The sequence below is a fragment of the Fomitopsis serialis genome, assembly GCF_022376445.1.
Source record: "Fomitopsis serialis strain Sig1Antser10 chromosome Unknown B0H18scaffold_149, whole genome shotgun sequence".
NCBI classification, from domain to species: domain Eukaryota; kingdom Fungi; phylum Basidiomycota; class Agaricomycetes; order Polyporales; family Fomitopsidaceae; genus Fomitopsis; species Fomitopsis serialis.
In genome coordinates this window covers 89,147-103,713 of record NW_025955109.1, presented here as the reverse complement: position 1 = coordinate 103,713, position 14,567 = coordinate 89,147, and the positions used below count along the sequence as shown (strand labels likewise).

Sequence of the window (14,567 nt, the reverse complement as noted above, 5' to 3'; positions counted from 1 at the left end):
GTATCGTCCATGAACGATGCATCCGACAGTCGTAGGATGCATCGTTCATGAACGATGTAACGCTGTCGCATACATCTGCAGCTATGCAGATGTATGCGACAGTGTTACATCGTTCGTAAACGATACATCCTACAACTGCCGGCTTCATCGTTCATGAGCGATACAGCACTGTCGGCTACATCGTTCATGAACGATGTAGCACTGTCGGACACAGGGCTCTCGTCGCAGTGATATCGGAGATGTCTGCTCGCTGTACATGAATATAATGTATGTTGTGTCGTGTCGGACCATAGATCACTGTAAAGTTGGGATATCTTGGGGCAAAAAATCCGTACCCAAACCCACATTGCTCCAATACATCGAATCTGCGCTGTTTTTCCCCTGTTTCATTGGTTTTGGTACCTGTTTGGAGGGTAAAACCCAACATTTCGTAGGCAAAAGTGGTGCTACCCGGACCCTATCCCAACCTGTACCCCCTTTAGAAAACACTATATAATTGACGTGGAAGTCCTCGCCGAGCAATAGGGACGACGACATGCCGGGCACTACGTAACACTCGGCTAACATCTTCAGGGTGTGGCCTTGTTCTGTCTCAACATAGACTTGCGTTTGAACGTAGCCGGTGATTCGAAACCCTCCCGTGAGTTGGAAGAGGTTCATCCTTAATCCTTGACGTACGCGAGGGCGCGATGACGGCGGCAACGAATCGAGGTATTCTTGCGATACGAGGGATATGTCAGCTCCGGAGTCAGCTCGGCACACCACTGAGGGATGAGCGAGACTGCCGAAGCGAAGCTGAAACGAGAGCGCTGCGACTCCGACAGTCGAATGACCTGGCGGGGGATCCCTAACTCGATTAAGAGTTATAACCTTGGGCTCGGCCTCCGGTGGAGAGCCTGGTTCGAGAGGGGCGGCAGATCCACCCTCTCTCGACACGGCTTGGGCTGAACTCCGGTGATTTGATTCAAAGTGGGTAGACCCATTCACAGACAACGCTTCCGCGAGCATGTCGGTCAGTTGGTCAGTACGACTCTCGGACATGTCTTCGAGTATATGGGCGCAATCCGGAGGTAGAGTCTCCTTCGATGGCAGTGTCTTGGAGACTTCCTCCACAAGGACTGGGTACGTACGTCGGCGAAGGCTGGCGGTAGCCTTGAGATATTCGCCTTCGGACCGGCGGATGTCCGCCCACAAAGCGCTCGAGAGTTTAGCATTGCCTAGGCTGCTACATATGTACACGACGAAAGCTTCCTCGTATTCTTCGTTTTCGTTGAGCTCACAATCATATTCTGCGCCGATGAACATGGCCCTGCGCCCTATATCGTATTCGTTCCAGTGAGGGCAGTCTCGGTCCCAGTGGTAAGGACTACCGCAGATGCGACAGTCTCCCGGAGGGTGCTTCTTGCTCTTGACAGAGTCATCGCGAGTGAAACGGTGACCGGCCCTTGGAGGCTTGCGACCGCTGCCCCGGGCTTTAGAACTTGACGAGTCTTTGTTCTGGACGGCAGCGGCTTGCGACATCCAAGCGGGTCCTGACGGCGCATCAGCAGGAGCGGCAGTATCACTCGTTGCTGGTCGCTCTGAGTCCTGGAACTCGTTCTCGTCGTCCTCCTGTTCGAACGAGACACCTCCGCCCGACCCGTCTCCGGCATATACTCGTTTCGTGCGTGTCATAGACCGCGACTCACTCTTGGAAGACGGGAGGTGGAGCAATTGTTCGTACTGCGAGGTCCGGGTGGGGGCCATAGCTGCGAAAGCGACTAGTTCGTCGGCTTTGTCGGCGAGCTTGGCCAGCAGAGCCGCTACCATGGAAATAGTATCGATAGACAGAACGGTCGACCAGGTGGGTGGAGCGCTCTGCATGATGGCGGCAATTTCATCCATTGGTTCTTCTTGCACCTTGGTAAGGTGACGGTGATAAAGGAAGCGGTGTTCGATGAAGTCGAGGGGTGACTCTTTCTCGTAGCCGGGTTGACGGAATCTTTGGCCGTCGTAGTGGTCTCGGAGAGCGACGATGAACTTGTGTGTGAAGAATTGTACCTTGATACCCTCGTAGAGAGCCCACCAACCGGACGAATAGATTTCTTTCATCTTCTTGTCCAGAAGTAGCCACCATCGTTCCGCGCGACCTGAGAATTTGTCCTGAGCGACTGACCCGAGGTCTCGAGCTACATGCGTATTCTTCTCAGCGAGATTGTTCATCTTGTGTCAGTAGATCAAGATGGTCTTCATGCTTCCGTTCCACTCGGGGACGGATTTGCGAGAGATCTTCTGGTCGAGTCTCACTCCTTGTTCTCGGGGTGCGGGAGAGTGATGGATGATGATGGCGGGCAAACCATTGGGGAGGTAGCCGTATGTCATGCTCCCGGCGGGTGGAGGCCCTCCGTCCGGTGGACCGCCTCCATCTCCGCCCGTATAGTAGTAAGGGGCCGGAGGGTTGAGGCGAGCATCGTTGCTGGGCCGGCCTCCGCGGTCATCGTGACCGCCAGGGCTTCCGTCTCCTCCGCCTCCGCCTCCTGGCGGTCCTCCAGGCGGGCCTCCTGAAGGGGGGGCCATTCGAAGGTGGGCCTCCACGAGGGGGGCCTCCGTTCCCATTGCCGGAGGGATTGGGGGCTCGGGGCGGGCCTGGAGGCATTGAATCGTTGGATCCTTTAGGTCGTTGGTCCGGCTGATCCGTCGTAGTCGGACGATTTCCAACATACACCGGATGAGCGGTGGGATCTGGTTGGTAATAGTAGAATTGTGCATTGCTTGAGCTCTTGGTGTTCGTGGCACGGGGAGGTCGAGGGTGCATGTGAGGAGGCAAGTCTCAAATGAAGGTCGACGGAGCTGGGTCTGTCAAGACTATATGGAGATTCGAGAGCGACTTGAGGGAGGACAGCGGCGGTCCTCCTGGATAAACAGCTTCCCGGACGACGCGAGCAGCGTCGGATTCTGGTAGGGTGCGAGAGTTCCCTCGAGGGAACGGGCCTGATGACGGTCGGTTGTCCTGCGAGGTAGCTGGATTTGTCGCGGGTACCGGAATAGTATAGGTTGACACAGAAGCTGGGTAAGCTGAATCACCAGCGTACGAAGCATCTTGGAATTGAACTCGCTTGGGCAAGTCGTCTCGATCCGGGGGAAGCAGGAAATCTGGGTTCGTGTAGCTGGATCGTTGGGTGTACCTGGGACGCATGTCGACAGTAGAAGGAGGCAATCGAACACCACTAGTCCCGAAGGACTGCGTGGGCTCGGCAGAAAGATAAGAAGCTCCTTGAGTAAGCTCTTGTTCGACGAGGTCGGCCGAGGATGCGGACGACTCGAGGTCCGTCCTTTCTCTAGGCGAGGGGATACGCAGACGGAATAGAGGATTGTCGAGTAGAGTTTTCGGCAACCTGCTAAATCGTTGCTCGGAGAGAACTTGCGCGTTCGAAGCAGGGTCATCAGACTCTGGAGCCGCGTTGAGTTGGCGTTGTACTACCGCTTGGTACTCCGGCGTGAGATTAGGATAGATGCCGGGATGCTTGAACCATTTGTCAAGCATTGCACGCTTGGTCTTTGAGGTTCGAAGGTCTTCGCTGAAGTTGGAGGCGGTGGAGTTGATTGTACCGCTGTAGTTCTGACCGTTATGCAAGGCCCAACGTTGAAGGATGATGGTCAGGGCCTTAGCTACGCGGTACTGCGTCGTTTGATAGGCGTCTGATATCATGCCTTTGGACGAAGCGCCTCACAGTGTGTTCATGAGCACGTCCACGTGGTCAGCCTTCCAGTGGCGCGGAGGACCCTCGAGGACCAAGATAGAGACCACAAGAGCCTCGGTGCCGTCGATGATGTATTCGACCCTCGTCATCAGCGGAGTGATGAGATGGAAACGGGAGTCCTTGTCTTCTGTGTTCTTCATGTCGCGCACATCCGTTTCTTCAAGTTCTTCGCTGACGAAATTATTGCCTTCGTCGAACAGAGCGCCGAATCTCTCCAGGCTGTGCGGGGCCTTGAGTTCAAGGTATACCTGGTGCGCCTCTTCCGGCCTTCGCATGTGCTGGTAGAACCTGCCGCTGCCGTCGAGGATGTCCCATAAGTGTATCTTATTGGCCGTTCCCTTGGCAGCCCGTCGTATCTGGCGTGGTAGGGAGAACGGGGGAGCCTCGAGGTTATGTTCGGTTCGAGGACGAACGCCAAGGGGTGGAGGTAGCGTCCGGCTTACTGTCGCGGAGAGGAGAGGAGAGCGGAGGTCCCGAGCCGGAATGTCAACCCCGATGAAGCTAGCGGACGCGAAGGATGCAGTCCTCGCTGGGAGCGGGCTGCTAGGGCCCCAGGCGCCGGGCAGAGTGGTTCCCGAGCTGTCGTGGCTTAAATGGTCGGGAGGAAGGTCCGAGAGTGACGGGAATTTAACGTCGCTGGACTTCTCCGCGTTGGGGACGTCTTCTTCAAATGGTTTGAAGAAGGGTTGAGGGTACGTTGGACCGAGCTTAGACAGTGAGGAGCGGCGGGTCTCGCTCACTCGTGCCGCACTGGCCGACGTCCCAGATGAAGGGGTTGTCTCGCTGAGTTGAAGGGGCTTAGAAATAGCCTTACATTCGTGGCTGGCGGAAGGCACTGGACTGGGCATGCAGACGGGCGTGAAAGGCGTAGTTGACCCAGACGGTATAGTCGAGGACACTCGAGACAGACGCGCTGTGTCGTTCGAGGTTGGGGGCAAGGAGGAAGGCGTACGGGTCGTCATGGAGGAAGGTAAGTGTTACGTCGCCGGGTAGTGGAACACTCCCCTGAATGTCCACCAATATTGGAGTTCGCCGTTGCGAGCTCTCTTCAGAGGGGCGGGCTACCGGCGGACGAGTGCATTGGTGGTCACTCTGCGACCGACGTGTGGGCTTGAAGTCGTGAGGTCGTGGCCGAAGGGTCTTCAGCACTGATAGTGCGCGAGGCGTGGAGCCTGCGCTATCGTTCGCGCAGCAAGGAGCCGCGTTGGCGGTCAGCGGGGAGCACGACCGTGAGGGTGGCGAGGAGCCGACCCCAGTCGTGACGAGGAGCGCACGGCGGGGAACGAGAGGCAGGGAGCGCTCTCGTTATGGACTCAATAAGCAAGAGTGTGCGTCTATTTCGGTGGCGCGCGTCAAGAGTGCTGAGGCGCGCTTACTAATACATCCGGAAATGGTAAGTACTGCTAGTCCATAACTAAGGTCGCGACTTGAAGACGTGAGGATCGCGGTTATTGTACATAGAACGGAATAGCGAGCTGTAGGCGGACTTTACCCGGTCCACCGCATCCGTAACAATGAGCGAGAGTGGGCGGACAAAAGCGGGTGAGCAGCTGAGAAGGCGGGCGCGGGCAGGATACTCGGTTCTTGTTCTGCTTCCTGAGTGATTACCCGGCGTGCGGTACGCCGGGCTTACACTTTTTGTTTGAACAAGAACCGAGTATCTTCGTTGCATGACAGTAAGAGCTCTGTAAGTACAGGAAGAGAACAGTAGTATGAGAACATACCTTCGTTGCACGACAGTAAGAGCTGGAGAGCAACGAAGGAGGTAAACGAACTATGAGGAGCGGTGTCGCTTATGTAACGTGAAGTCAGTGTGATATCATAATGATCGTAAACGGGCGGGAGCACGGTTACACTCTTCCCCACTCTAAAGCACAAACAGGGGGGACAGGCGAGATGAGAGATGGATAGTAAATGTGTACAGTAAGGGTCCATTCAGAAGCAAGTCCGTAGTCCGTACCATCAAACCAATGAAGCCAAGAACGTGTCCAACGCCGCGAGGTCTTCCACCGCGGAGCCGGGTAGCCATAAGTCCGCGTCCGGACCATAGCCTTTCCAACGTACAAGATACTGCCAGCCGCGCCCTCGACGCCGCCGGTCGAGGATGCATTCGACCTCGAACTCCTCCTGCCCGTTAGCAGTCACAATGGGCCCTGGTTGGGCGTGCTCACAATCCGGGAACAAGGCGGGATCATTGGGTCGATACGGCTTCAGTAGCGAAGCATGGAATGTCGGGAATATTGACATGGACGCTGGCAGATCGAGTGTGTAGACGGAGGAGTCAGGATGTGAGTGGAGAATGGTGAACGGGCCGTCCCAGCGAACCATGAACTTCGCCACGCGATGGTCCCCCTTCTGCATATACTCGTGCCGACGGTGAAAGGTTGATAGCATGACATGGTCCCCGACCTCGTAAGCGATTTCAGGACCGCGATGAGCCGCTGCCATCAGTGTTTGATGTAGCTTAGCGAGCCACAAGTTGTCCTGGGCTTCCATAATGTCGGTGTCGATCTGTCGCAGAACAGAGGCGGCTAGACGAGAGACAGAGGAGGCGACACGAATGTCTGCATCCAGAAGAGGGGGAATCAAGCGAAGGGAGCACCCGGTGAGCAGTTGAAACAGCGAGAAGCCGGTGCTGGCGTTGACAGTATTCATCAGAGCGAAGCGGACACGAGGAAGAGCGCGGACCCAGCCCTTTTGATTCCGTCCAACGTGGAAGTGCAGTGCTTGAATGACCGACTTGTTCGTTCGCTCGGACGCACCATCCGTCTGCGGATGGTAGGAGGTTGAGAGTTTCCATTTGACACCTGCCAGTTTCTGCAAGGTTGACCAAAACTTGGATGTGAATAGCTTATCGCGGTCCGAGATAATGTCGGACGGTAGGCCATGACGACAATACCACCCGTCGAAGAAGTCGACAGCGAAATGTTCACTGTCGATGTCGGTCCGAGTGGGAACAACCTTGATGGCAGAACCGAGGCGGCAAGTGAACGTGGCGAGACAGTTCTTTCCTTCATCCTCCGGGAGTGGTCCGACAAAATCGATGGTCACCGACTCGCACCGACCGTCGGGTACTGGCAGTGGATGCAGAGGCCCAGTGGGCTTCCGGGACAGCGACTTGTTGCGCTGGCAGTCTTCGCACGCAAGCAAGTACATCTGTTCGAGATGCTTCCGCATGTTGGGCCAATAGTAAGCTGACCGAAGAGTGGTGTACGACTTGTCAAAGCCGAAGTGACCTAGAGCGTCATGCGCAAGTCTAAAGAGTGCTTCCCGGAGTTCAGTGATGCGAGGAATGACAAGACGGTCCCCCAGAAAGAGCAGACCATCGCGCTCGGTAACGTTCAAGGTCCCCACCATCGAACACAACCATTGGCACCATGCATCCGCGACGTAGCCGTCATGAATGCGCTGCAGTAGAGACGCGTCAGTCGATACCGACACACCTACTATTGCAGCATGCGCCTCAGGAACCGCCATTCGTGGCAGACACTCAGTAGCCCACCGAAGCGCCTGAGTCGCCAGACGGAGATCGCATACAGCAGCACAGCTGGAGGCGTCGATGACGTCGGCAGCAGGGCAGCGAGAGAGCACATCAGCCGCAACATTGTGCTCACCCTTAATGTATTTGATCTCGAAGTCGTATTGCGCAAGGAATTCCTGCCATCGCGCCTGACGACGAGACAAATCTCGCTGCTTTCCGAAATTCTCCAGGGTGCCATGGTCCGTGAACACCGTGAATGGCACTCCGAGCAGATCGACTCGCCACTTCTTCAGCGCGCGCACAATCGCCAAGAGCTCCTTCTCATGCACGGGGTAGTTGAGCTCCGCACCCTTGAGAGAGCACAACTCGAAGGCAACAGGGCGAGCGGATTCCAAAGTCGGACCGAAGGATAACATCGCGCCAGTGCACAGGTCGCTGGCGTCGCACAAGACGAAAATGTGGTTGTTCGTCAAGTCGTCGTGGTCTATGACTGTGAGCACCTCTCGACTACATACCAAAGATTTGATGCCCTCGAAGGCGGCCTGGTGATCCGGCGTCCACTCCGGGAAGGCCAAGTCCGATTCCTTGGTTGTGAGAGGGTTGGGAATGCACAAGCGAAGCGGGCGGACAAGTCGGGCAGACGAGCCAGGTGGACGAGCGAGGGGGTGATGAGCTGAGGGCGGGCGCGTAAAGCCGAGGGCGGGCGCATGGGTGGGTAGACGAGTAAGTGTGCGACCGTCGGGCGAGGGAGTACGGGCAAGGGGGGTCACTGTCGGCGGTGAACCGCGGGTTAGCTTACCTCGGTGGTACCGGCATGGGTTTGGGCTTGTTGCCTGCACCCGCACGGGCTGTTCTCTCTGTCCTCCCCACTCGCCATACTCCCTGCTCGCTGATGCTCCCGCTCGCGCGTTCTCCCCAGCCGCTCGCGCATTCTCCCATCCGCTCGCGTGTCCCTGCCAGCCCTTCACCTGTGGACGGGAGCATTTGCTCGCTTGCGTGTGCTCATTTCCCGGCCACACGCACCGTCCGCATGCCCCTCCCACCAGCTCGTTGTTGTGCTCGTATCCGCAGCGCGTTCGTCGGCTGTGTTTGCACGTGGGGCACTGGCCCTACGTGCTCGTAATCGGCGTGTGTTGTGGGCGTCCTGGCCCTACGGTGGATGTCGTTCCGGCAGTGCCGCAGCGCCTGCACGAGCACTCAGCCGTCCTCCATGGCAAAGCCTGCACCCGAGTCGAAGGCACCCGACAGGGTGTGCGACAAGTCACCGACGAGGACGACCTTGTCGTCCCGGGCAGTGAGTTTCGACAGCTCCGGGCCCGCAAACTTGAAGGCTGCGAACTTCCTCCAGTCGCCCTCTTTCACCCAGGTGATCACCTTGCGCAGCTGTGGGAGGCACTCCTATCGCCAGATCAGCATGAGACGGGACAGGTTTTGAAGGCGGAAGCGTACCTCAAAGTGCGACTCGACATATGCGTTGCCAACGGGGACGCCCCAGCTGACCTTGTCGGCGCTATGCACAGCAGGGTCTTGCCAGCTCCCCCTGGGCCCACCCTTTCACCAACCGCTCACCCGCCGGCTTGCCAGTCCCGCATTCGTGGACTGTGTCTGCGTGCTGGGCATTGGCCCAGCGCGCTCGCGGCCGTCGTGTGTCTTGCTGCACGACACCGTGCCCTGTCCTGATCAGACCGCCGGCTCGCGCACCCACCCGCTTGCTCACTCACCTGCTCGTCCGCTCATGCGCTCGTCTGCCTGCTCCTTCGCCACACCAGGCAGCGGCTCTACCCTATGACCATAGGATAACCGACAGGTCGAAAAGCCCTATGGTATAGGATGGGCCGACGGCGGCCGACGGTCAATGAGTATTCAACAGCCGTGTATCGGCCGTGTACGAACCCCATCGGTCGGCTGGTGTGGACTGACGGATGGGGTTGGCTTCTCTGAGACCGTCGGCTGATTGGTGACTGGGTCAGTTGAGTCAAAGTACGGTCGGTCGATTGATAGTGGCATCGGTTGAGTAAAGTAGGGTCAGTTGAATGGAAAGGCGGTTGGTTTGGTTGTACAACGGTCGGCTGGGAGCATTGCTCCAGCCGATGTAAGTATGGGTTGGTTCACGGCCCTCCGGTGGCATATGGACACAACATGTGCTGGTCGACTTAGTAACGCAAGTTGTCTGCTCATCGTCTGGTCCGCACAAGGCGGGACGTCGAAGAGGCGTGCGCTTACCGACCGGCACGCCTTTCTAAAGACGGTGCACCCCTTTTCGAGCTTGATCGCGCTAATCAAGCCCGCCCATGACGCACTTACTCTACCGTGTACAGCGTCCCTCAAGAGGCGAGACGTCGAGCAGCGAGATACATTGAATCACACCTAATGGCCAGACAGATCGTAGGTACTAGGTACACGTACTAAGCCCCCCTCCCCTGCCAGTACTCTTCAAACAACGGGAGCTTTGCTACGTACGAAAGAGGGACCCACGTCGGGTCGACCCAGCCCGCCCATTTCACCAGGATTTTGAACGTACGCTTGTTGCCGCGCCTGACAACCCGATGGCCGACGATGGCCTCGACGTCCCAAAGCAGGTTTTTGCCCACCTGAAAAATAGGGCCCTGGTTTAAGGGCGCCGGACCGTCTTCGAAGGAGTCAGACTGGCAGTAGTATGGACCTGCGGGTGCTTATGAGGGTCGAGTTAGAGTCGAGGAAGAGACGGCATACCTTTAGCGGGGTCCCCCAAAGCAAATGCCTCCAAGTAGCCGCCGTCGTCAAGGCGCATCTGGAAAGACACAGACACTTCAGCTCAGAGTTGAGTAGCAAAACGGATACATACTCACCAATATGTGCCTGGGCTTACGCGGCCTGAGTGACGCGAGCCTTCTGGACCGAGGAGTGGTCGGGGCCCGGTCGCTTTCGACAGGCGGCAGCTCGAGGGGATTGGCGAGCACCGCGGACTCATGCGGTTCTATGACCCGACGCCTCATGGCAGCGGCACCAGGCGGTGCGAGGAGCTGAATCGGCAGGCCAAGAGGCGTGACGATGTTGTCAGGCGACGGCGGCGGCGTGGGGACTTGGACCTGCGGCATAGGTTGGAATGGCGCGGTGGGTCGAGCCAGGGGCCGCACGGGCGCGGGGGGTCGAGCCAGGGGCAGGGCAGGCGCGGAAGGGCGCGGAAGAGCGTCGGCCAACGTATGGAACGAATACAACGGCGACGCCAGCTGTTGAGGCCGGGGCAGAGGCGCGAGAGCAGCCGGGCGCGGAAGAGGCGCACACACGCCGCGCGGTGCGCGCAGAGGCGATGCCGTGAACGGGCGAGCGAGAGGCGAGAGCAGGATGGCGGGACGTGGGAGAGGCTGGACCATCGCTCTGGGCGGCGAAAGAGGCTGAGCAAGCCCCCACGGACGCAGGGGATCCTCTACCGGGCCGTCAAGGACTGAAAGGCATCAGCTTTTCTCTCGCACAGCTTGGACCGCTGCTTACCGCTTCTCTGTGAACGCCTTTCGTTTCCACTGCGACTTGGAGGCATGTTGCTCAGATTTCCCTGTGTGTGCGTAAGTTCAGAAGGTCATACAAATGGTCTTTCCGGTGAAACGAAAGCTTACCTTGAGGTGGCTGGAACTGATGGTTGTGGTCGCTGGCCAAGACGGTTACGGGCGCTTGCGGCCGCATATATGTGGCGTGGGATGGTGTCACATGACCGACGCGTTGCGACGGCGGCGGCGCTCGTGCTACGTGGCACTCTTGACTTAGAGACTCACGCTGCCACTCGACCCTGCTGCCTCGCCTTCCAGCCTCCCTTTAAGCGATGGCTGGGGACGCCTTTACTCGCGCCTTTGCCGCCGGCGCGCCCGTCAACCCCTCGAGCGCTCAAATACCCGACGCTTTTCCCCAGCCAATTACGATGCAAGACGTACTGATGCTCGCAGGCCGCGCCCAAGCGGCGCTCGAGGCGCCAGCCAAGGAGCGCCGTGTCGCGGAAGTCGCTCTCCACGCCGAACTTGTAGGTACAGGCGCGGCGATCACTTTCGACATACTGATCCAATGCCCGCAGTACCGTTACTGGCCGTCCATGGCGGAAGCGGCCGACACAAATAGAATACGGCTCCCGTACGTCCTAGCGGCTGCATGCGATGGCCTACTTGGCTGGCCTTTCAAGACCCTGGACGGTGTTTCGGAGATAGTCGCGAAGTCCAAGTCCCAGCCCAAGAACGAGCCCCTACCGTTGATCCCCAGGGAGCTCATTCAAGAGCTCGACTATTCAAGAGAAGCCGCCAGCTCTGTCGGCTGGTGGAGGCAAGGTGGGCGTCTGTGCTCGAAAGACGTCTCATGCACTGACGCCACAACAGAGGCGAACAATCGCGACACTCCTGGGCCCTCGAATGGTAAGCGGTTAAGCGTGCTTCCGAAAGCGATCTCACGCGCTTTTCCTGACAAGCGGGCGAGGGATCCCGCACGAAGAAGCGCGCACGGATCTTAGATCCTGTTCCCGAGAAGAACACCGAAGACGAGGAGCAGGCGAAGAAGCGGCGACGATCGACTCCCGAGAAGGCTCCTGCCCCGAAGCAAGGTGCGAGAAACACCAGGAACACCAGGAAGACCAAGATCAAGTCCCCGGAGTTCGTCTCGGACTCTGAGGAGGAGGAGCTACTCCCGCCGCCGGGCAAAGACGACGCGGCCTTGTCGAAAGAGGCTCGCGCTGAAGACGCCGAGCCCGAGGAGGAAGAGGCGGGCCCCTCCAAGACTGGGCGGAGGAGGTCAGGCGCGTCCTCGCCGCAAGCCTTACGGACTCGGTCGAAGTCCAAATCCGATGACAAGACAAGTCTGCAGCCCGCAAAGGACGTCGGTGGCTCAGCTGGAAAGACGGTTATGAAGACGGGCGCGGTGAAGCCGCCGGTCAAGGCGCCGCTGTCAAAGGGCAAATCTGCGGGCCCTTCGTCTATTCGTAAAGAGCGTGACGAGGTTCCACCTGCGTCCGCTGGATCAAGGCGAAAGGCGCCGACAGTAGAGGTAGATGAGGTGGAGGTGAACAAGGCTGAGATAGAGGCGGAAAAGAATGGGCGGGCTGGCGACGTGATCATTCCGGTGAGCAGTGCGCTTCTACGGCAGGACCGCAAACTGACTCAGTCAGCCTGTTGAGTGCGACCGTTGCGTCCACCTCGGTAAGAAGTGCCTCTTCGTGGTGGAGAAGAGCAAGAAAGCCCCGAGTGGGACGGTAATCGTGGCTCGGTGCACGGCCTGTAAGATAGGGAAGGTGCCGTGCTCGCTGGTCCCTCGGCACATGATCGACGGCTCGGTCTTCAAGAACGCTGTTGCCGGTGTAGCCGCAATCAAGTGGCGGAAGATGGTACGGGTCCTTAAGGCCTCGGGGGCGGTCTATCCCGAAGTTCCAATTTGGAACGGTGCGAAGGGTCAGTGGGTAGCTGACCTGGACACCTGGGATGACACGAAGGACGAAGTCTCCGCTGCGGTGGTGGACTGGATAGAGAGGCGTAAGATTGCGAAGCTGAAGGGTCGGCTCGCCGATCCGCCTTACCTTCCGAAGAAAGGCGACGGGGACACGGACAGCGACCAGGATCGGCAAGTCTCCGGGTCTGGGAAGAAGAAGAAGCAGGCTCAGCAGAAGAGTCCGCCAGCCGTCGAACAGCGTCCAACGCCAGAATCGGAGACCGCGGACGACGATGTCCAGATGGCTGAAGTGAAGATCGAGCCGGAACCGGAAGAGGCCGCCCTCCCTACAGGCGAAGTTTTGGTGAGTGCCCTTCTGCTGCTCTGCAGTCTGGCCGTACGCCTGAACTTCTCGAAGACAGAGACGCTCTCCGCCCGCGCCGCAGGGAAGCGGCCAGCGAAGCCGCTGAAGAGCTTCCGTGAGATGGACCGCGACTCAGTCATATCCATTTCTGACGACGAGGCCGTCCCGCCCACTCACGAACGGGCTCGCTCATTGGACGAGGAAGGGTCGCCTGATGCTCCGATGCCGCCGTTGCCACCACCGCCAGGACCTTCCCGCTCGCACACTGCTGACTCCAACGCTGGGCCGTCTCTTGGCATGTCTCCGTTCGACAAAGCCGCGTTGCCCTGGACGCTGCTGCCTCAAAGCACCGGGCAGCCTGTCTCCGTCGAACAGCTCAACTCGCAGGTCGTCTCGATGGCCGACTTACTTAGGGGTTACGACGGGCCTACGAGACGCTCTTTGGCACGCTCATGGCGTGTGGACCGGCCTGTACGCCTTCCAGGTCGTTGAAAACAACGAAATCAGGGCGAAGCTCGCGGAGATCTTGAAAGGACGTCCGCCCGAAGTGGACGCGTTTACGATGGAGCTTCGAGAACTTCGGAGCGAAGTTCGAACTACGGCCGAGAGCACGGCTCAGAGGTTCGACGAGATCCACGCCCGCCTGGACGACTTGGCCCGGTCTCAAGTCTCCGTGGAGACGCGCCTGAGAGAGGCAGAAAATGCTCGGCGCTGGAGCGAAGTCACTGCTAACGCGGTCCAGCAGGGGATGCAGGCGACGATCCGCCGCACTGAGGAGATCGAAGGCCGCATGCGTGCAGAGATGGAAGTGTTGCGTATGCAGACTGTCGAAGCTCAGCAGGGTCCGCCAGCCTTCGCTTTTGGGAGACTAGCGGGCCTGTTGCGCCTCTCCGCGCGCCGCCTGCCGGTCCCTCACAGCCACACTTTGGCCCTTCTTTCCCGCCTCTCCGCGTCGCCAACCTCCGTGGGCCGCCACCACATCCCGCCAAGCCGTGCCCAGTCCACCCGCTATGGGTGAGCTCCAGCCTGTACCCGAAGGCGACAATGTTCCCCTGCCTGCGCCGTCTCCCCGGTCGAACCCCCGGCTCCGGCGACCAAAGCCGTCTTTCTCGGCGTTCAGCGCCCCGAGTGACGCCTCCCACCTTTGCCGCTCTCGCTCGCTACGGGTCGCTGGTCTCGTCCGAACGTGCGAGCTCGGCATCACCCTCAGACGCCGAGTTGAGAGCATCCAAGCCGGAGCAACAGGCCGACTCGCCCACATTCGATCAGACACCCCAAACCTCTCGGTCTCAGTCCATCGAAGCACGCACGGTCGAGGAGTCCGACCAGCTCGGCGTAGAGGCGACTGACAAAGGCGTGGGCGCCGCTGACAACGGTGGAGGAGACCAGAGCGAAAACGACGATGGGCGCGACGTTTCGGCGAAAGATCTCGGAGGTGAGCAGCCGGTTGAGTCAGGCGGCGAGCTGGGTATGGACCTGTCGGAGTGAACATGCATGTATCGAAGTAATGTACCTCTCCAATTCCCTGTACGAACATGTATTCTCAATGTAATGACGCACGAGCAAAATTATATTCTGGGATACTCCTGCAGTGTGACATGCGAAC

The 14,567-nt window shown here is 58.7% G+C and overlaps 4 protein-coding genes across 4 annotated transcripts; 1 reads left to right on the top strand and 3 right to left on the bottom strand.

Annotated features, from left to right (window-relative positions):
• Window positions 1-662: 662 nt before the first annotated feature.
• Window positions 663-2,748, bottom strand: B0H18DRAFT_1125283 (uncharacterized protein; the record flags this gene model as incomplete). Its single annotated transcript, XM_048034991.1, has 3 exons — window positions 663-781; window positions 834-2,202; window positions 2,254-2,748. 3 exons carry the CDS (start codon window positions 2,746-2,748, stop codon window positions 663-665), a joined length of 1,983 nt encoding a protein of 660 aa, XP_047886810.1.
• A 61-nt stretch (window positions 2,749-2,809) lies between these two features.
• Window positions 2,810-4,702, bottom strand: B0H18DRAFT_1125282 (uncharacterized protein; the record flags this gene model as incomplete). The annotated part of the gene is made up of 2 exons (XM_048034990.1): window positions 2,810-3,705; window positions 3,763-4,702. 2 exons carry the CDS (start codon window positions 4,700-4,702, stop codon window positions 2,810-2,812), a joined length of 1,836 nt encoding a protein of 611 aa, XP_047886809.1.
• A 3,716-nt stretch (window positions 4,703-8,418) lies between these two features.
• B0H18DRAFT_959621 (uncharacterized protein) lies at window positions 8,419-10,881 on the bottom strand (the record flags this gene model as incomplete). The annotated part of the gene is made up of 9 exons (XM_048042835.1): window positions 8,419-8,619; window positions 8,671-8,721; window positions 9,445-9,496; window positions 9,628-9,883; window positions 9,934-9,991; window positions 10,050-10,289; window positions 10,488-10,578; window positions 10,693-10,753; window positions 10,815-10,881. The coding sequence occupies 9 exons, from the start codon at window positions 10,879-10,881 to the stop codon at window positions 8,419-8,421; spliced, it is 1,077 nt and encodes a 358-aa protein (XP_047886808.1).
• Window positions 10,882-11,017: 136 nt separating this feature from the next.
• On the top strand, window positions 11,018-14,449 carry B0H18DRAFT_1125280 (uncharacterized protein; the record flags this gene model as incomplete). Its single annotated transcript, XM_048034989.1, has 7 exons — window positions 11,018-11,212; window positions 11,264-11,510; window positions 11,559-11,594; window positions 11,648-12,294; window positions 12,341-13,348; window positions 13,446-13,771; window positions 13,834-14,449. The coding sequence occupies 7 exons, from the start codon at window positions 11,018-11,020 to the stop codon at window positions 14,447-14,449; spliced, it is 3,075 nt and encodes a 1,024-aa protein (XP_047886807.1).
• Between the last annotated feature and the right edge of the window lie 118 nt (window positions 14,450-14,567).